At 52.9% G+C, this 20,430-nt stretch overlaps 1 protein-coding gene across 2 annotated transcripts in view; it reads right to left on the bottom strand.

Annotated features, from left to right (window-relative positions):
• The window catches only part of USP42 (ubiquitin specific peptidase 42), a 41,424-nt gene that overhangs the window by 3,376 nt on the left and 17,618 nt on the right, over nucleotides 1-20,430 (bottom strand). For both annotated transcript variants that reach the window (XM_056128494.1, XM_056128495.1), the window contains 12 exons: nucleotides 17,406-17,516; nucleotides 14,169-14,271; nucleotides 13,210-13,277; nucleotides 12,547-12,617; nucleotides 10,656-10,738; nucleotides 8,437-8,548; nucleotides 7,663-7,803; nucleotides 7,401-7,501; nucleotides 6,622-6,775; nucleotides 4,871-5,569; nucleotides 4,686-4,780; nucleotides 34-1,380 (listed from right to left, as the gene is read on the bottom strand). In XM_056128494.1, coding sequence (XP_055984469.1) covers nucleotides 34-1,380; nucleotides 4,686-4,780; nucleotides 4,871-5,569; nucleotides 6,622-6,775; nucleotides 7,401-7,501; nucleotides 7,663-7,803; nucleotides 8,437-8,548; nucleotides 10,656-10,738; nucleotides 12,547-12,617; nucleotides 13,210-13,277; nucleotides 14,169-14,271; nucleotides 17,406-17,516 — 3,085 coding nt within the window. The remainder of the gene's footprint in view (nucleotides 1-33; nucleotides 1,381-4,685; nucleotides 4,781-4,870; nucleotides 5,570-6,621; nucleotides 6,776-7,400; nucleotides 7,502-7,662; nucleotides 7,804-8,436; nucleotides 8,549-10,655; nucleotides 10,739-12,546; nucleotides 12,618-13,209; nucleotides 13,278-14,168; nucleotides 14,272-17,405; nucleotides 17,517-20,430) is intronic.

Below are 20,430 nucleotides of genomic sequence, written 5' to 3'. Positions count from 1 at the left end.
TGCCTCCGTGGCCGGCCCCTGCCCCCGCCTCACCTGGAATCTCGGGTCCGGTGCTTGTCTTTGGATTTCTTTTTCTTCTTTGACTTTTTGTGCTTCTTCGCCTTGGGCTCTTCCAAAGGGCCCTTGGGCGCACTCCTCCAGGCGGGCTTTTCCCCGTGCCCGTCCACGTTCTCGACGCTGTCGTGTCTCCGTTTCCGTGGCTTCGAGTTCTCGGGTCCACGGAAACGGCCTGAGAGGTCACAGCCGCCTTCAGCCCCAAGTGCCATTTTCTCATGGGAGTACTTCTCGGGGTACAGGGGGAGGCTGTGGGCCGGGCCGGCGCGGGCATGGTGCCGCTCCTTCTCATAGGCCTTCCTGCCTTTGTAGTAGTCATAGGGCCGGCCGTGGTCACGGGCCCCGGGGAAGGCCTTCCAGTCGCGCGCCTCCCGTGGCAGGTACAGGGCCGAGCGGCTGTGGTAGTGCCGGCACTTGCCCCACCGCACCTGCTCGGGGTAGTACTTCTCCCGGCCCCATGCGTGTTCGCTCTCTGAATGGTGGTGGCGGCTCCACTCCTGCTGGTGGCCGTACCTGCCCAGGGAGCGCCGCTCGCTCGGGCTGCCCCTGTCGCCGTGGCTCCCGCTGCAGTGCTCGCGCCGGTGGCACTCCTGCTTGGCCCGCTCCCGCTCAGACGGGTGCCGCTTTTTGTGGTAATGGTCCTCCGTTTTGCTCCGGCTTTCCCGCGCGCGCTCGCCACTGGAAGAAGCGTCTCTTCGGTTCCGGTAGTGGCCGCGGTCCACTTTCCGGAGGCTGCTGATCTTCTCCTTGCCTGGAGATGGGTCCGGGACCCTGTGCCCCGCCTTGCTCTCCTCACTGGCCTGCCCGGGACTCGCTGCCGGGCCCCCTTCCGCAGGGCCTTCCGCGGCTTTGTCTGTGGGTGCTGCGGGTGGCCCCTCGGCAGCCGTGGCCACGTCCCGGCTGATGTGAACCAAGAGTTCGTGGGTGCCGTCGGCCTCGGGGCGAGCCGAGGGGGCCGGGCTCAGCTCCCCCATGGTGCTGCCCTGGGCCGGGGACCGCTGCGGGCTGGCCGTGTCCGGGGAGGCCCTGCCCTGCTCCTCCGCGGTGCTCCCGGGGTCACGCACGGATGGGAGTTGACCGGCCTCGCACGTGGCCCTGTTGGCCTCCCCAGGGCTGGTGCAGGCCGGAGACTCGGCAGGCATGGCAGCCACGTTCTCCGACGCTTCTTTGGTGGCAGGGACGCTGGGGTCGCAGGGCAGCAGAGCTGCCTTCAGGTGGCTGAGACCAGAGGCCGCCTCGGGGAGCTGCTGGCAGGCGGGAGGGGGGCTGCCAGCCTCAAGTTCCGCGTAGGGGCCCCCCAGTGGGCTTTCCTCTGCTTGCGCGGGGCTGCAACAGCACCAGAGAGAAACCTGTCAGCTGGCACTTGTGGCCAATGGCCTCAGCCCCCTGCCTCAGCCGTGCTCACCCGCCTCCCCTCCCCGCCCACACCTACCCTAGCACCCAACAGAGCCACTGGCTGTGGGTATTCGGGGCCTCGCGCAGCCCTTGGCCTCGGTGGGCAAACCTGAAGGGGCAGTGCCTGGGCCTCAGCGGGGGGTGTAGGTAGTGCCAGATTTGTACCACTCCCACCGCCACAGCCTTGCCCTCCATGCCAACTCTCTGGCTTTCATTCCAGTAACTAAGTCACTCTCCAAATCCAAATGAGCCTAAAGAACTTCGGGATTAACTCTTTAAAAATGTTAAGTGATGACTGATGACTGGAACCCTTAGCTTTTCCTCTAGATCCCTTTCCTCCAGATTTCTCTCCTAGTAACTCCAAAAAGACCCAGGTCATTTAGACACGCTGAGGAATCTCTGAGGGTTTGGGCAGGTCTCTGCAGTGAGTGAACTTTGCCCCTGATTGCTGCAAAGCTTTGCCTGTGTGTTTACAAGGTTTAACCAAAGCTGCTGGGCCAGAGTCCAGAGCCACGGTGAACCCTCAGCTCTGACCCGGCCGGTCGTGGAGACTGTGGGGGTGGGGTGAAACACAGTGGCACGGGAGAGCAGAGATGGGGAGACATGCAGTGGTCGTGGAGAACAGAGAGGGGACACACGGCTGTGGAGAGCAGAGATGGGACACGCAATGGCCATGGAGAGCCGAAATGGGGGGACACGCAGTGGCTGTGGGACAGCAGGGACGGGGACACAGAGCCGCTTTGGAGAGCAGAGACAGGGACGTGCGGCCACTGTGGGACAGCAGAGAGCCAGAGACCAGCGTGGTCCTGCTGTTCCCTGGCATGGCGCTGAGGGTGGGACTGCCTAGTCCTCCCAGGACTGGCCCAGCCGTGCAGCACTTGTCTCATGTTTGTGAAGCCCAGGGGTGGATCCGAGGCACAGACAGGCGGAAACGTGGGACAGGGAAGCAGTGGGCACCCGCCGCACTCACTCTGCCCCCTCTGAATCCGCTCGGTGGCATTCAGTGCGGCATCTGCAAGAGCCATTCTGAAAGCGGGGTGCAGATGGGGGCTGCCGCAGTGATGGAGCCCTACTAGCCCCTGAGGGCGGGGGACAGGGTGGCCATGTCACAGCCTGCAGCCACACGGCAAAATCTGTCACCCTCGTCTTCACAAACACTCGCTCTTCCAAAACTACAACTGGGCGCGCAGGTGGGATGGCACGGAACTCCAGCCTGTCTGTGCTCCTGGCCTGCCCTCCCACTGTGCCGTCACTCCTCAGCTGATGCTCACTAACACAGCGGGCACACGATCCCGAGCCCTGACGGACCAGGCAAAGCTCCTCCATAAACTCGGGGGATCACAGGCAGCAAGACAGCAAAGAATCCAACCCCAGGACTAAGAGGGTTGGTCTGGGGGTGCTTGAGGCCCATAAGTCAGTGGATGTAGTAGGCCACACCGTATCCCAGGTGAAAGCCACAGGCTGTGGCCCAGGTGTCAGAGCTATTGCCTTAGGGACAAGGCTGAGCACTCGGTCCCTGGAACCACCAGGTGTAAACCCCAAGGTCTTGGTTTTGTTCTTGGGCCATACCTGGCAGTGCTCGGGGAGCACTCCTGGCGAGGCTTGGAGGAACATATGCGGTGCGGGGTCAAGCCCGGGTCAGGAGTGTGCAGGCAAGGTGTCGCTGGTCCAAAGCCCCATTTTTAAAAACAAAAATCTCATGATCATACCAAGAGATGCTGAAAACGCATTTACAAGATTCTAATTATGATAAACCATACCAGTGACTGGGGCCGAGTTGCAGTTCCACACGGTCCCCTAAACATTCCTGGCACAGCACTTAGCCCGAGTACCTCTGGCCACGGCCCTGTAGGCTCCCGAGCACTGAGCGGCTGAGAATTGCTGCGATACCCTCTACCCATCCCGTCTCCTGAGTACCACCTGGGAGTCCAAAAGCAGAAATGGGGGAGGGAGGGTGCCTGTGATGAAGTCAGTCAAAGGGACATGCCAACCCAGCAAAGGTCGGGCCTACGATGCCCCAGGCTGCGGCCCTGGCTCAGAAATGGAGAACCAGGATTAAGATGCTATAACTGACCCTGGGGCCAGAGCCAGACAACAGCTGAGAGGGGCTGCCCCACACACAGCCACCCTGGTCTCATCCCCAGACATCACAGGGTCCCTCAGAGCCAACCCTTAGCGCAGAGCTGGGAGCAAGCTGGGATGCCCAAAAACAAACGCTCCGCCAGCACCTTCCAAAGATTTTGGGAGTCCCAGTCAAAACCAGGAAAAAAATGAAGGAATCCAGATGGAAAATAATCAATTTGTTCATCGATTTGCTCAAGCGAGCCTGGTAACGTCTCCATTTTGAGACTTGTTGTTTCTGTGTTTGGCATATTGAATACGTCACGGGCAGCTTGCCAGGCTTTGCCGTGCGGGCGAGATACTCTCAGTAGCTCACCAGAGGGCCGGAGGAATCGAACCCGGCTCAGCCAGGCTGGCTGCGCGCAAGGCAAACGCCCTACTGATGTGCTATCGCTCCAGCCCTATGGAAAATAATAACTATTGCTATTTGTGGGTGACAAAGGCTCCCCATTTCAGAAACTGAAAATGAAAAAATTATCAAAAGAAACGAATTGATAAGCATGATTGTAATTCTATACACAATGAATAAGAGGAAATAAAAATTAGGGAAATTAGGAAATCCCACTTACAATTTTATCAAGAAGAATAAACATGGGGCCGGACTGATAGTACAGCAGGTAGGTCATTTGCCTTGCATGTGGCCAACCTCAGTTCAATCCCTGGCATCCCATACAGTCCCCCCAAGCACCGCCAGTAACTCATGTTATTCTTGAGTGCAGAGCCAGGAGTAACCCAACCATAGCTAGGTGTGACCCCAAAAAGCAAAAAAAAAAAAAAAAAAAAAGAATAAACATGTTACTAAACTAGTAAGAATAACAACTGTCAAAAAAAAAAAAAGAATAACTGTAAACCTTCTAGGGTCTGGAATGATAATACGGTGGATAGGAGATTTGCCTTGTATGCGGCTGACCTGGGTTCCATCCCCAGCATCCCATATGGTCCCCTGAGCACCATCAGGAGTGATTCCTGAGCACAGAGCCAGGAGTAAGCCCTGAGTATGGCTTGACATGGCCCAAAAACCAAAACCAAAGTAACTGTAAGACTTCCAGAGAAAGAGGGGCCCCAAGCCCGTGCTGTCCCGGCACGCGGGTGTGTGTGAGTTCATTCCCATTTACCTTGCTTCCTCTGCCGAGCCTTTTGCTTTGCTGCTGAGTTTGAAGGTCTCTAAGATCTTATCTTCCGGGAGAGGCGGCAGCGGAGCAGGCATTAGCTGGAACAGAGACGGCGGTGTTCCACTCGGGGCTCCTGACTGCCAGCCAGGGGGGCACCAGCCCCCAGCCCACCCGGTCCTGCTCCTCACCTTCCCAGGTAAACCATTTGCCTTAGCAAAGGGGTTTTCTGCATGCAGTGGGGGCTGCCCTTGGCCCGTGGTGCCGTCCGGCGAGGGCCCATGTGCCGTGGGGTCACCATCTGCACTGTCAGCACCATTCAGCGCTGTGGGTTCCCGAAGCAGCTCGTGCGGAGCGGCCTCATCGCCCGCCGCGCCCTGCGCCACCCCCAGGCCGTTCTCCCTGCCGAGGCCCTTGGCCTCTTCATCAGACTCCTCGGACGACTCGGCCCCGTAGGGGACCAGGACACTGGCGTGCAGCCTGGCCTTGCCATTCACCACGGGTGCGGCGCAGGGCTCGCTCGGGGCGGGCGGCTTCGGGGCCTTACTGGACGCCACGGGGGCAGCAGTGCTCGAGGTAGACTGTATTGCGGAGGGGTTGGTGACGGTGGAGGACGGGGCGGGCTTGGCCGGGGTCTCCAGGGGGCTGCTCAGGAGGCCGGGCTGAGGTGGGCCTGGGCGCACGGGTAACTTGTTGTGAATACTGATGGTGATCTTCTGCTTCTTGGGGTGCTCTGGGAGGACAGCAGGCCTGCTGACCGACCAGTTCGGAACAGAAGTAGGAGCACCAACGGGAGCGGCCCGATTGACGCTGGGATTCCCGTTAGGGCTTGACAGGGAGCTGCTGGGCGTCTCCTTAAGTGGGCCCGTCCCGTTCAGGTGCGGTGGGTTCTGGAAGGAGGGAGCGGGTGATGAGGGCCCTGCCATGTGGGCCCCAGTCTTCTCCTACACCACCCTCCTGCCATAGGGCAACTAATCAATAAACAGGTGACTGGCTCTGTCACTACCCCAAGACTAAGTTCTTTTGTGTGCTTGCGGGCCATGCGGCGGGACTCGGGGCTCTTGTGCTCTGGGTTCACTCCTGGCAGGGCTTGGGGAGGGACACCTAGGAGTTGGTGAGCAGAGCCAGCACTGATGTGCCGTGCTGTTCGGCCGAACTAGTGTCTCTCTGCTTTGATCAGAAGCAAAGGAGAGAGTCACTGGGAAAAGCCTGGGATGTCCTCTCCGGGGGGTTCCTGGGACCGTCAGCTCCAGGGGGAAGAATTGAGATGGGGTGCCCAGGCTCTCGTGCCCAGCCCTCTCCTCCCGGCATTCCATCTCCAGAAGCCCCTGCCTCACTGCTGGCCTATGTTGGGGTCACCAACTGGGGGTCTTGGGCAGGATCTGAGTGACAGTTGCCTTGTTTGGCCTTTTCAAAATCTCCTCGGTTACGTGCAAGGGTTGCCGTCTTGCCTCCAGGTCTCGGTAAAAACCGAACAAAGAAACCCCAGGCAAAATCAGTAAGCTGCTCCTTCCAGCACGCATGCTCCCAGGCACAGTCCGACGCCCTTTGACCCAGCACATCAGAACCCACTGGGTGCCAGTCTCCCGGCCGCCTGGCCCCGGCCATCAGAACCCACTGGGTGCCAGGCCCCCGGCCTTATACTGAGAGGAGCCTGCTGCGCTCAGACTGGCTCTGCCGGGACCAGGCCCTGGGCTCAGCATTCTGTGGGAGCAGGAACCCCAGTCTTGGTGAAAGGGGTCCTTGTGCCCTGGGTGACTCACGTCGATGACACTCCTCTGTCAGACTGAGACTCCATGCCAGTGCTCACAGCCAGGCGTGGGTGCAGCCGGTCCCTGCCCCTGGGGGCTGAGGGACGTGTTCTCAGGGGTGCCAGGGCCTGGAGCCACGGGGCGCGACGGGCAGCCACCAAGCGTCCCTGCTCCCCCCATTGTCCCCTCACCTTGATCATGTGCGAAGGCAGCTGCGGGCCAATGAACCCGGCCGCAGCCTGCTTGCTGCTGACCACGCGCTGACTGATGACCGGCCGGGGCGAGGACTGACCGGGGCTGTGGGGGGAGTGAGTGAGCTCGCCTCCGTTCTTCACATCATGTGACCTGGGGACACAGACACGACATGCAGGTCACCCGAACGGCAGTGCATAAGGGCAGGAGGCGGTGCCAGTCCAGGGCCCCCGGCACACTGAGAGCTCATCCCCATCTGCGGTGACAGCATTTCCCCTGCTCCAGACACGACCGTTACAGAGCCCACAGTGTTCCACAGCTGCCCCGAGACAGACTTCCCGGCTCCAATGAGGGGCTACAGACTGCTTGTCCCCTCCATCTCCTCGGACCTGCTGTCTTCAGAGACCCTGAACTGCAGGCTGCAGCCCGGGGACAACCCCACCCAAATGCGGTCCTGCTGGCACTGGGGGACATTTCTGGTGATTCTTCATTTTCAGCCTGTGACAGCTGAGTGCCCCAGGCACAGCCAGAACCGGGTGCTTCCAGAACGCAGCGGGATGTGACGAAGGGCTGCGGCCGAGCAGGGGGCTGGGGCCTGCGCCCTCCGCCTCAGTCCTCGGCCCCCTCCCCAACCCCGCAGGCCTCCTTGCTACCAAAGGCTGGTGGGAACGCGATGCAGAATCCACACGTGCTCTATCGCTGAGCTGCCATCTTATAACTCCGTATTCAGAAAGGACGATGAGTGGAGGGACAGTGACAGGACTAGCATCTGTAGTACCTGATGTAGAACAGGACATATGCTTGCTGGCTGAGTACCGATCTGATGTCACTGGTGGAGACGATGGAGTCATTCATCTGATACCAGAGGCCATTGCTCGCCTAGAGAGTCCGTTGAAGAGATATCAGAGGGGAGCGCAATCCAGAGAAATGGAAGCAAAGTGGACTTTCACATTTTAAGGGAAGCCCCCGCCCCCCGCCCCGGAGGCAGCGCTACTGTCCAGGGCTGCAGAGGTGAGTGACGTGCGAACCCTGCAGCTTACTTTGATGTAGCAGAAGTAGTGGCCAGCGTGGCAGTTAAAGCCCGTGTGTACCAGTACCGCGTACAGGACATAAATAATCGGCTCCCCATTTGGCTGTGACATGTATGGTCGGATATCCAGGTACTCAGGGTATTTCACATCCTAAGGAGAAGTGAGAAAGGGAAGGAAGAGCATCCTGAGTGCATAGCCACCCTGAGGGGCAGAGGGACCTGCAGAGTTTCCCGCCGTGCAGTCTGGAGGCAGTTCCAGGGCGAGCTGGTGTGTCCCAGCACCTCACACCCACGCAGCCTCACCTCCTCTCCCCCTACACGGAGGTCCGTGTGAACAGTGGGGCAGGCACCTCGTACATGCCGGGCCCTTACTTTAAGGGGCGCTTAGGGAGAGAGGCAGGGTGCGGTACCCGGGAGCAGACTCAGGGCCCAGGAGAGGGTTCAAGGGCTGCAGCAGAACCCGTCCATGTGGGGGCAACAGGGCGGGCTGATGAGACAGGAGGCCTCTCTGGATGGAGGGCACGAGCCCCCCACAGCCACGCGTCCCCTCCCTGAGCACAAAGCAGAGGCTAACGCGAGCCTCTCCAGGAGACTCAATAGCTGAGGGCTGAGGAAGCAGTGGCACTGGGCACACACCCCCCACCCCCCGCAGCCTCCTGGCACACCCTCTAAGTGCTACAAGAAACTCAGGTAAAAAAACGGCACAACTTGGTCCTTTAGATCCTTACCAACTACTGCTGGAAAGGCGTGGCATGAAAGCATAGTACTGACGTTACCTACTTACCTTAGCAATTTTTCCACCAGTAAAATTGGCAAAGCGTTTCAGAGAAAGCGTGAGGACATTGGAGGACCTATGTATGGTGAACCTCTTGGAAGCTGGAACCATCTTTTTACACCTTGAAATGAACAGAAACAGGAGTAAGAGGTTTAGAAGCGTGAGGTAATGTGTGTGTGTGGGTTTGTTGGTTCTGTTTGTTTGCCTTTAGGCTTCCTGACCCCCTGAGTCATCCTGACTGGTTTTTAAAGAAGGCCACTTGGGCCACGGATGCGACTCAGTGGTAGAGACCAAGCTGCCGTGTGGCCTTGATCTAACCTCCAGCACATGTACACGCGTACACACACACACACACACACACACACACACACACACACGGATGCTCCACAGCAAACCCCACCTTTGTTCTCTTTTTTTGTCTTTGGACCTCATTCAGGGCTAACTGCAGGCTCTGTAGTGAAGTCTCACCCCTGGTGGGCTCAGGGGACCATCTGTGTGTGGTACTGGGGATTGGACGCGGGTCGGCCATGTACCTCACCACTGACAATCTCTCCAGTCCCCTAACACCGCCCTTTCAAATCAGAGAAATATTAAAACTTTGGGGGGGGGGGGGAATTGCTCAATTGGCAGGAAAGAGGATGCTAGGGAGACTCTGAAATGCCAAGTCCCACAGATAATTTTTAAATTAGGTTAATCAACATTTCTCTCACTTAAGAACAAACCAAAACTAAGGGTCTTCATGCTGGTCCAGTTCTGCGAGAACCAAGTCTGACCCAATACCACCGCAGGAACTCCAGGACCTTCTGGATTGGCTCTGGCTTGGGGAGCCCCGAAACCAAGCAAGGGACAGATGTTTCACAGGCCCAAGCTCAGGCGGTATACGGGGGAGATTCAGCCCCCAGTACTGGTTTCTGGAGACCACCAGGAGCGACCCCCAAGCTAGGTAGGCCCACAAACTAATAGTCCCATATATGTATAATTTATAGTAATATGCACATAATATGTAATTACAAGAATATAATGAGTATAAATAATAAAAGATTAATGATATATATGTGTATATTACAAATGTCTGCAAAGTTAGAACAAAGGCAAAACCCCATCATCTTAGAAAGCTGCCTTCTTTCCTATGGAATATTCCATATGGCAACAGGCCTGGGGAACTAGACTAGAAAAGGAAAATCTACTTAAAATAGGTGAGATAGCCTTCCTTTTCTGAGGGGGGCCGCTCAGCAGTGCTCAGGGTTAGTCCGACCACTCCTGGCAGCTCGGGGGGACCATATGTGGTGCTGGGGATCGAAATCGGGTTAGCCACACGCAGGGAAAGTCCCCTACTCACTGTACTACCACTCTCTCCAAAAACTTTTATAAGGGATCTTTCTGGGGGTCAGAGATAGAGTAAAGCAGGTAAGGTGTTTGCCTTGCACGCAGCCAACCCAGGTTCCATCCCTGACCCCCCTACTGTTCCCTGAGCTCCACCAGGAGTAAGCCCTGTAAGTAAGTATAGGCAGAAGTGGCCCCCAAAGCCCCAAATAAATGAAATAAAACAGACTTTTGTCTCAGTGTCAGGGGCCAGAGTGACAGTACACTTGCCTTATACACAGATGACCCAGGTTCGATTCCCAGCCCCCCAGGAGAGAACTCTGAACACTGCTGGGTATGGTCCAAAGCCGAAACCAAACCAAAAATCAACATCATGAAGTAAGATCACAAAAGGAGCAGGTTCAACCCAGAGTCCCGGGGAAGTGCCTTTGAGAGGTCTCTAAAGGCCTGGGGAGGGGCTGGCGCGATAGCACAGTAAGTAGGGTGTGTTTGCCTTGCACACAGCCGACCGGGTTCGATTCCCAGCAACCCATATGGTCCCCTGAGCACCACCAGGAGTAATTCCTGAGCGCATGAGCCAGGAGTAACCCCTATGCATGGCTGGGTATGACCCAAAAAGCAAAAAACAAAAAAATAAAAAATAAAGGCCTGGGGAAAGCGGCCCCACCCCAGCAGCACTGCCCAGCAGCTCTGCCAAGTGGTGTCAGGGAGATGCTTCCACTCCCCCCTCCATGACGAAGCACCAAGTCCCTGTGGGCACGGAGGGCCCCGCGTTCAGGAGCGGAAGCATTTGGGTCCGTGGAGAACCAAGACCCAGGTGTCCTCCCAGATAAGGCAGGAGGTGAGGGTCGCGGCCACACTCCAACCTTCCACCCCAGCCCCGCAGGCCCTCAGCACCCTCCTACTTGCTGCACTTGTACGAGTTCTCTCCGTCCAGCTGCTCTGGCTTCACAAACTGCTCCAGCGCCTTGTTCACACTCTGAGCGGCCTGGGAGAGACGGGCAAACGCGTGAGCACTCAGTGCCATGTGTCAGTGCTATGGTTGAGCGCAAGAATACAATGTCCTACTATGTTCACATTTACGTGCACACACGCCGAGTCACTTTCCCAACCTTTGAATTAAAACCCAGAAGATGAGGGGCGGGAGGGCAAGCACAGAGGAAATGCTGCCGCCAGGCAAGCAGGCAGCCCTGGCCCATCCCTGGCACCACACAAGGTCCCTGAGCACTGCTGGGTGGGGCCCAAACCTCTCCAACCTCCCAGACAAAATGTCCAGCAGACCAAAGAGAACCAAGACATGTCAGGTTCCCTGAAACATGATTATAAAGCGCAGTGACCTGGAAACAAACCGAGTATCATCTGGAAGGATGCAGATCTATAAGCTGGTGAAACCACAGCTCATCACACCACACCACACCACACCACACAGCCATAGCACATGCGCGCATGGACGCGCGCGCACACACACACGCACACACATGTATGTGAAAGGCCTAAGCAGGACCTTATGGAAACAAAGTGGCCAAACGGACAAAAAGAGAAATCGATTTTGTAAACCAGTAAATGATTCAAGATAGAAACTGTCTGTATCACTGTTCCACGTGTTTCTTCTTTTTAAAATAAAGCCTGTTAGAAAAAAAAGTGGGCCAGAGACAGCCAGGAGTGCCCCCTCTCCCAAGTAAAGACAAAACAAAAAACAAATGAGAACAACAAAAGATTGGAAAATACAAGAGCAAAGGTTTCTAAAGAAGGGGCCGGGGAGAGCACAGTGGGCAGAGCATTTGCCCGAGAGCCTGAGTGCAGGGCCGGGACTGAGGGCTGAGCATTGCTGGGTGTGGCCCAAACACCAAAGTGAAAAAAAAATTTCTAAAGAAAAAGCATCATAGGGGTGCTGGAGCGATAGCACATTGGGTAGGGCATTTGCCTTGGATTTGGCCGACCCAGGTTCGATTCCCAGCATCCTATATGGTCCCCCGAGCACTGCCAGGAGTAATTCCTGAATGCAAAGCCAGGAGTAACCCCTGTGCATCGCTGGGTGTGACCCAAAAAAAGCCAAAAAAAAAAAAAAGAATAAAAAGCATCATGGGGCTAGAGTGACAGCACAGCGGGTAGGGCTTTTGCCTTGCACGTGGCTGACCCGGGTTCGATTCCCAGCATCTCATATGGTCCCCTGAGCACCACCAAGAGTAATTCCTGAGTGCAGAGCCAGGAGTAACACCTGAGCATCGCTAGGTGTGACGTAAGAAGGGATTTTTTTAAAAAAAAAGCATCTAAAACTGATTCCTATAGGCACCTGAATCTAATTTTATTAAGATCCTTAAAGGGAAGGTTAAAGATTGTGCTGAGATATTTTATGGTGACTAAAAACACTTCTTTCTATTTGTTTTCTGGGGCCACACCCAATGCAAATGTTGCTGGGGTGACCCCTAGTGTGACTTGGGGGGTCCTCTGGGGCATGGGGATGAAGCCTGGTGAGCCGCACACAAGGCCAGCTGCATCCCACCAGCATCCCACCGGCTGCACTATCACTGCCTACAGCACTCAAGAGAGTCTCAGAGTAGGGAATGTGCTCACTCACGCCTCGTGTGATCTAGGCCCTGGGTCTGATCCCAGCTCACCACCCTTCCTAGCACTGCCTAGTGTAATCCCCACAATCTCAAACAGTTTTAGATAAAAAAAAGTCAACATATTAAAATTTTCAATTCATGTTCTCCAACAAGTATATTCTAAACTACAAACTATGGTTATATAAAATATGGATGATTCTTCAAATTTTAGCCCAATCCTCAAACTCACCTTTATCTCCAATGTTATGTCAAGGTACGGATCAAACGTATCTGAAACACCTTTGCAATTTAAACACTTGACTGTAATAAAAATAAAATGCAAAGATAAGCAAAATGCAGTCACTATGGCAGCCCGACTGTTGAAAACGAAAGAACACAAAATTACTGCTATCAGATTAAAAAAAAAATGAAAACAAGGTACATTCTGCTTATATAGTATTGGGGAAAAGATTAACAGTACACTGTGTTGGTCCAAGGTCATAAATTTGGCCCCAACATATTGCTGGTGGGAATGTAAGCTGGGATGGCTACGTGGAAAGACAACATGGTAGGACCCACTTTGATTCAGAAACTCTAAATATTTGCCCACAAATGTCAGAACGTAAAGGCAAATTACAGGATATTCACCGAGGAACTGATGGTGATAAAAACAAACCAGAAAGTCCCTGAGAGCTTCCAGTCGGGAACTAAACTCAAGGGCCTATGGCCACCGAAAACCTGGGTGTGGAAATGCTGAAAGACTTCAAGTTTGAGGACATGGACAGCATGTGGCCAGGACAACTGGATGGACAGAGGCACCCTGGGCAAGAGCCCTGGAGGGGAGGCCCAGAGAGCAGGGCCCCTTGACCCACACGCCCGTCTCACTTCATTAAGTGGGGAAACCCACACTTACCTCTTGATCGCAAGTATCCGCCAAATATCTGACAGACGAGTGTGGTAGCCTGGGTGTGTCTGTCTAACCTGAAAGACAGGCAAGCAGTGATAAGAGTCCAGCAGGAGTCAGGATGCTACGGACGCCAAATGCCTGCACATCTCAGGAATTTGCCCGGCACAGCCTCCGGTAAAAAGGCACTAGAGTCTTATCCTGACAGGGAGTGAGGTGTGGGGCAGTGGGGCAGTCGGCGGGGGTGAGGCCTGCAGCCAGAAGTGAGTGGGCTGGGCACATCTGGGAGTGCCAGAGTCTGCCTGATGCCCCTGCGCTGGAACTGGGCAGGAGACTGACCAGGAGGGTCAGGTCTGGTTATGTTTGCTTCTCGGATCTTCCTCTTGAGTTTGCATTTAGGTTTTAGGGAAGAAATCGCAGAAACTGGGAACTGACCAGGAGGAAGATTCAGGGAGCAAACAGAGATTTTGGAGGCTAGAGGTGGAAGGAGAGACAGCCAGGTATGGCCAGAAAGGATAGTCATCTCCAAGTCTGGGGACGGGTGCTGATCTAGTGGGACCGAGATAATGAACAGGGTCATTCTATTCGACCTTCTTTACAATCATGTTTGTAAGAATGTTGAGGGGAAAACAGCCAACCAACACAGAACAAAATCCCACCCTGCAGGGGTCCAGTGTAGCTCTCCAGCTATCTGCTTAAGTTAGCATCTGCTCCAGCTAGCATTGACAGACGTGGCCCACAACGTTAAGTGAGGTCTAACTGTACTCAGGAACTAAACAGTATCAACAGCATGTTCGTGTTTATTTCCCTGACATCTACAATAAAATTCAAACTGCTAGACCATGGAAAGTTTCCCTTGCTTTCAAATAATGCTGATCATTATTTGAAAAGAATGCCTGTCCAAAGCAGTGGGCGACGCGCAGCGAGGCCCCGGGAGCCCTGCCCCGACCCTGAGCCCCTGTGCTTACTTGTTGCTGCCGTTCAGGCAAGCTTTCTGCATAGCATCGACAGTGTACTGCAGGAATTCGTGGGCATCTTCTTGGTTTCCAAAACGGAAGTGCCTGGCTATCCCTGTAAAGACAATGCTTTGTTATAGCGAGCGAGTCCAAGCCGCACCTCAGACCACAGGGACGCTAGAACATGCTCGCTTTAGACAAAATAGCACTCAGACAAATGAGCTCCAGGACAGCCAGAACTAGGCTCTGGAGGTGACCAGGCGCCCAGAGGCCGCAGTCCCTGCAAGCCACAGAACAGCCCTGACACTGGAGTGATTCCAAGGGCTGGATTTAATGCCTCAATAATATGTTCAACACATCTTAAATCTGGAGCTAGATTCCTCAAGACAACCCATGCGGATCAACAGGCCCGAATCTCAGTCATACCCAGATCACCTGGGGACCACTCTCTGACACATCGTAACTTCCCCTTGTTCTGTTTGTTGCCAAACCTGGCTGTGCTCAGGAGCTATTCCCAGGATTTAAACCCAGGTCTCATGCCTCCAAAGCCTGCTCTCCACCTTGCTCTCTCCAGCCCCCATTTTCTCTTTTCTTGCTGGCAGTGCCCAGGAGGGAGCATGTAGCCACACACACCCAAGGTAAGCATCCTGCCCTGGCTTCTTCCCTGGCCCTCGGCACATCTTGTTTTAGTTTGGTTGGTTGGTATTTCGGGTCAGATCTGGTGGTTCTCAGGGCTTACTCCTGGCTCTGTGCCCAGGGATCACTCCTGCTGCAGCTTGGAGGACGATCTGTGGTGCCAGAGATGGGGCCTGGGTCAGCTGCATGCAAGGCAAGTGCCCTGCCATATTATTGCTCCAGCCCACAGCCCTACTTTGAATGGACTAAATGGTTTCAAGACAAATGGCATAAACACACAGAAATAAAATCTCCCTTTCCCTTCTGGAGACGTGTGTGTTCGCTCTTGAACCGTTATCTCTCTTCCACTCCCCTCACATCTCTAAAGTTCTTTCAATAAAAAATATTTTGCTTTGGGGCTGGAGCAATAGTACAGTGTGTAAGGCATTTGCCTTGCACATGGCAGACCCGGTTTCAATCCGTGGCACCCGTTATGGTCCCATGAGCCTGCCAGGAATGATCCTTAATTGCAGAGTCAGGAGCCAGCCCTGAGCACTGCCAGGTGTGGCCCAAAAACAAACAAACAAAAATACTATTTTGCTTCACACACACACATAGTAAAATATTGTAATAATATACAAAAAAATATGGTAAATATTTGCATATGTATATATTTCAGCTTGAATCACTTGAAATCACCAATATTTTAATTATTCAGATCTAGAAACATGGCAATGCTATGATTCAACTGAATATAAATGCTTGTTCATATGCATACGCAAACCCAGAGCAAAGACATTTTTTTGAAGACCATCTGAGATAGTAATCCCAGGTGGGGGAGATGCGCAAAGGCCTGGGTGCATTTGCAGCTGGAGCCCGTTCGGCGGGAACGACCTAATTCTGGGCTGGGTATAGTGGAGGACCACCATCTGTGACTCAAAAGCAAATGATAAAGGGAAAAAAATTAATCATATCCACAGTAGCACTATCGCACTGTCCTCCCGTTGGTCATCGATTTGTTCGAGTGGGCCCAGTAACGTCTCCATTGTGAGACTTGTTACTGTGTTTGGCATACTGAATACATCATGGGTAGCTTGCCAGGCTTTGCCGTGCGGGAGAGATACTCTCGGTAGCTTGCTGGGCTCTCCAAGAGGGGCGGAGGAATTGAACTCATATCCGCACAGTATTTAAAATTAAATAAATACCAGCTAAATTTTGCTAGAATCCAATAGTTTGAGGATGGTTTTTTTGTTTGTTTTTTATTATGACCAACCCAGTGGTGCTCAGGGCTTACTCCCGGCTCCTTGCTCAGGAATCACTTCTAGAGGGCCTGGGGGACCATACGGGGTGCTGGGGCTCAGCGACGTGCAAGGCAAGTGCCCAACCTATGCTGTACTATTGCTGCGGCCCAGGATTCAATAGCTTAAATTTTTTTTCAGTGCCAGAGTGATAGTACAGTAGGTAAAGCATTTGCCCTGCAGGCATACAACCCAGGTTCAATCCCCAGCACCACACATGATCTCCAAAGTACCCCCTGGAGTGAGTGATCCATGAGTGCAGAGCCAGGAGCAAGCCCAGAGCACACCCAAAAAAGAAACAAGATTTCCAGCAGAGATATGTCTCAAACATTAAAACATATGCTCTGGATGTACAAGTCTCTGGAATCAATCGCTGGCATGTTGTGGTCCCCTGAATACTTCCAGGTGTGACCATCTTCACCATAAAAAAACAAAAAAGCCCTCACCACCACAAACAAAAAAAACCCCAAAATTCTTGCATTGTCTACTATAGTCTGCTAATAATGCTGAGGGCCAATATAACACCTCTTTAATCTTTAGCAGCTTTTTAAGCAAAAGGATTATAGTTTGTCACTCTATAATTATCCACCACTATAATTACCCAGCTAGATACCAGATTGAGGACATTTTTTTGCATGCGTTTTTTTCATTTCAACTTCGTTCATTAAGATGATGCAGTTCATTGCAAAACATATGCAAAACATGTGTAAGAAAATTTCATGCAACGTAACAGGAGTACTACAACAGGAAATATTTTAAGTAATTTAAAACAGTACTAATTTTTCTTCAAGAGTATACTTAACTTTATTTTGGTAATTCCTGCTACTATGTATTCGTTCACTGGCCTAAAACCAATTCAAAGCTATTTAAAGAAACCCGTGGGACAATATTAAGAGTTACTATTACTCGGTACACAAATCCAGTGTGGTCGGGGAGGGGTGGCGCTTGTGGGCACGTGCTCTGTGCACCCCAGCCCGAGAGTGAGTCCCGCGCCAGCAGAGCCCCGGAGCCTGTCCTCAGGCCCGGCCGGGCAGCCGACACAGCCAGCCCAGCACTGATCATCAATTACCAGTTACGTGACTAACAAATTGAGATTCGAAAAAAATGTTAATTGATTATGTGAAACTCACGTCTTTTCTATTATAGAGTCTTGTGCTTTATGTTTCAAATTGTACACAGAGTAAATGTTTTCCTAAAAATTGATTATTAATCAAAGACATAAGCACTTAGGACAAACTGCTTCTGTAGGACACAAGGGGCTCATCTTTTACCAGCTGAGCCATTAAGATCAATTAGCTAATAAATGCTCATGTAAACTCCTATTGCTGGTACTTACGCCGCATCTCGTTAATGACGAACATGGGTTTGATAACGTCCCCAGGATTACTGAGTGCCTGGGTGATGTGCGCCTGCATTGTACACATCATGCAGAATCCTTCTGCGTGGCCTGAAAGAGAACAGATGACAATTCCCCGGATTAGCTGTCTGCATGTCATCAATAGAGAGCACACGGCTGAAGCAAGAAGGATGGGCACCGTACTGGACACTCAACCCTGCACTTGTGTTTACTTTTAAAGGTAAAAGGTAAAGGTAAAGGCCCTCCCGTTGATCATCGATTTGCTCGAGTGGGCCCAGTAACGTCTCCATTGGAGACTTTGTTGTTACTGTGTTTGGCATATCGAATACTCTCGGTAGCTTGCCGGGCTCTCCCAGAGGGGCAGAGGAATCGAACTCTGGTCGGCCATGTTGGCCGCTTGTAAGGCGAACGCCCTACCGCTGTGCTATCACTCCAGCGTTTACTTTTAATTTTGCTAATAGACCCAAAAGCTGAGTCTGCAGTGCATGCGCTTTCCAGGCAGGAGATGGGCCAGAACTCGCGATCCACGTGGTGCCAAGAGGCGTCGGTGGCTCACCCAAGACTGCTCTGTTTCACACCAAAGCCTAGACTCTCGACGGTTCTGTGGGAAAAGACACTTCCCCTTATACGGCACCAGAAAGACTGGAACAGTTAAAACAAGTCTTTCCAGAGACACTGGGTATATAGGGAAAGCACAGTGCATCAAGACAAGGATACTCAAGCTCAAAGAGAAGCTGAAGACAAAATAATAGCAAAGATGCAAATGGAAGCAAAGGAAAAAGACAAAAAAATGAAGAACGTCTAGAAGGATCCAATTCCACTGGAAGATGATTTTTTTCTTTTTTGGGTGATGCCTGGCAATGCTAAGGGTTTACTTCTGGCTCCACACTCATGAATTACTCCTGACGGTGCTCTGGGGACCATATGGGATGCAGGGAATTGAACCTGGGTCAGCTGCATGCAAGGCAAACGCATCCCCACAGTACTATCACTCCAGCCCCCTCCACTGCAAGGTCAAGCGGGTCAGGACAGCCGAGGGAGCAGAGTCTGAGGTCAGGCCGGCAGTGACACCAGGCATACTCGTTGGTGGGGGTGTGGGCTGGAATGACAGACCCATAAAACGTAGGGTTGAGTTTTTTTGGGTTTTATCTTGGTTTGGGGGCTACAAACCCAGCAGTGCTCAGGCATCATTCCTGAGGAGCTAGGGGAACTATGTGAGATACGCCAAGAATTGAATCTGGTTGGCCGCGTGCAAGGCAAACGCCCTCCCTGCTGTTCTATCACTGTACTTTAAATATGATTGATAATATTGTAAATCTCAGGAGTCGGAAAGATAGTACAGCAGGAAGACTGTTTGCCTTGCATGCGGCCAATGGGTTCAATCCCAGGCACCCCATATGGCCCCTTGAGCCCTGCCAGGAGGGATCCTTGAGCACAGAGCTAGGAAAAGAATCCTAAATCCTGCCAGGTGTGGCCTAACAACAACAACAAAATGGGAGTGCCGGAGAGACAGAACAGCAGGTAAGGTGCTTGCCCTGTGTGCAGCCGACCTGGATTCCATCCCTGACACCCCATATGGTCCCTGCGCACTGCCAGGAGTGATCCCTGAGAACAGAGGCAGGAGCAAGCCTTGAGCACAGTTGGGTGTGACCCAAAAACAAAACAAACAAAAATATTGTAAATCCAGTACAACCCACATTGTACAAGAACCAACCATAGATGTCCAAAAAGCTCAGAATGTCCACATTTCTTTCCTCAAAATTACCTATATCAAGACAAATCAAGGTTATAAGGCATTTGCCTTGCATGAAGCCAACCCAGATTCGATCCCCAGCATCCCACATGGTCCCCTGATCACTGCCAGGAGTAATTCCAGAGTGCAGAGTCAGAAGTAACCCCTGACATCAACAGGTGTGACCAAAAGAGTCAATAAATAATTAAGACAAATCAAGGTGAAATGACCAAAACTCAAAACAAAGCAGTGAAACGGCTGGGGGCAAGTCCCTTTCACCAAGCTTCGGAGGAGAAACTACAGACTAGGAAAAGAGTGGAATGGAAGGTTCATTGTACTAAAGAAAAAAAAGTCAGCCAAGAATTTCTTTTTTTTTCCTTATTTTTTTTTGGGGGGGTGTCAAACCCGGCAATGCACAGGGGTTACTCCTGGCTCATGAGCTCAGGAATTACTCTTGGCGGTGCTTGGGGGATCATATGGGATGCTGGGAATCGAACCTGGGTCGGCTGTGTGCAAGGCAAATGCCCTACCTGCTGTGCTATCATTCCAGTCCCCAAGAATTTCTTTACCTATCAAAATCAACATCATTCAAATGACTTTTAGAGGAAATTTTTTCAAAAGGCAATCATGTCTGGCCATCAGACAAAGGTCACGAATCTCAAGCAAGGGTACTAGCGGCAAAACAGCAGCAGCAGCAGAACAAGTGCTTCGAGAGATGGCGATCAGAGGGGAGGAACGTGTAGAGCCTGCGCGCAGGGGACACGCCCGGATGGCAGCAAAGACTGTATTTAGACGAGTGTGACACAGCGACAGGCTGAGCACATGCCCCATACGTGCCAAGTCCTGAGTCTGATCCCTGAGACCACAGGGCTTCTTGCCTGTTGGGTGTGGCCCAGTGCCCCCAACCACTGAGCTGAGACTCAAGTGTCTGGTTTATACCACCACGTCCAGAATTGCCAGGTACGGCTGCAGGCACCTCCTATGCAGAAAGCAACTTTTTTTTTTCTTTTTGGGTCACACCCGTGTTACTCCTGGCTCTTCACTCAGGAATTACCCCTGGCAGTGCTCAGGGGACCATATGGACCATATGGGATGCTGGGAATTGAACTCGGGTCGGCCGCGTGCAAGGCGCTCCAGCCCGCAACTTTTTTTTAAGTATGAAATGAGGGGGTCAGAGGGACAGTACAGCAGGGAGGGCACTTGCCTGGCAGCAGCTGAGCCAGGTTTATCCCCGGCATCCCATATAGTCCTGCAAGCACACCAAGAGTAATT

This window comes from Sorex fumeus, unplaced genomic scaffold (assembly GCF_029834395.1).
Source record: "Sorex fumeus unplaced genomic scaffold, SorFum_2.1 ptg000064l, whole genome shotgun sequence".
NCBI classification, from domain to species: Eukaryota; Metazoa; Chordata; class Mammalia; order Eulipotyphla; family Soricidae; genus Sorex; species Sorex fumeus.
Note: the sequence above shows the minus strand (reverse complement) of the source record. Positions and strands in the feature narration are given on the sequence as shown.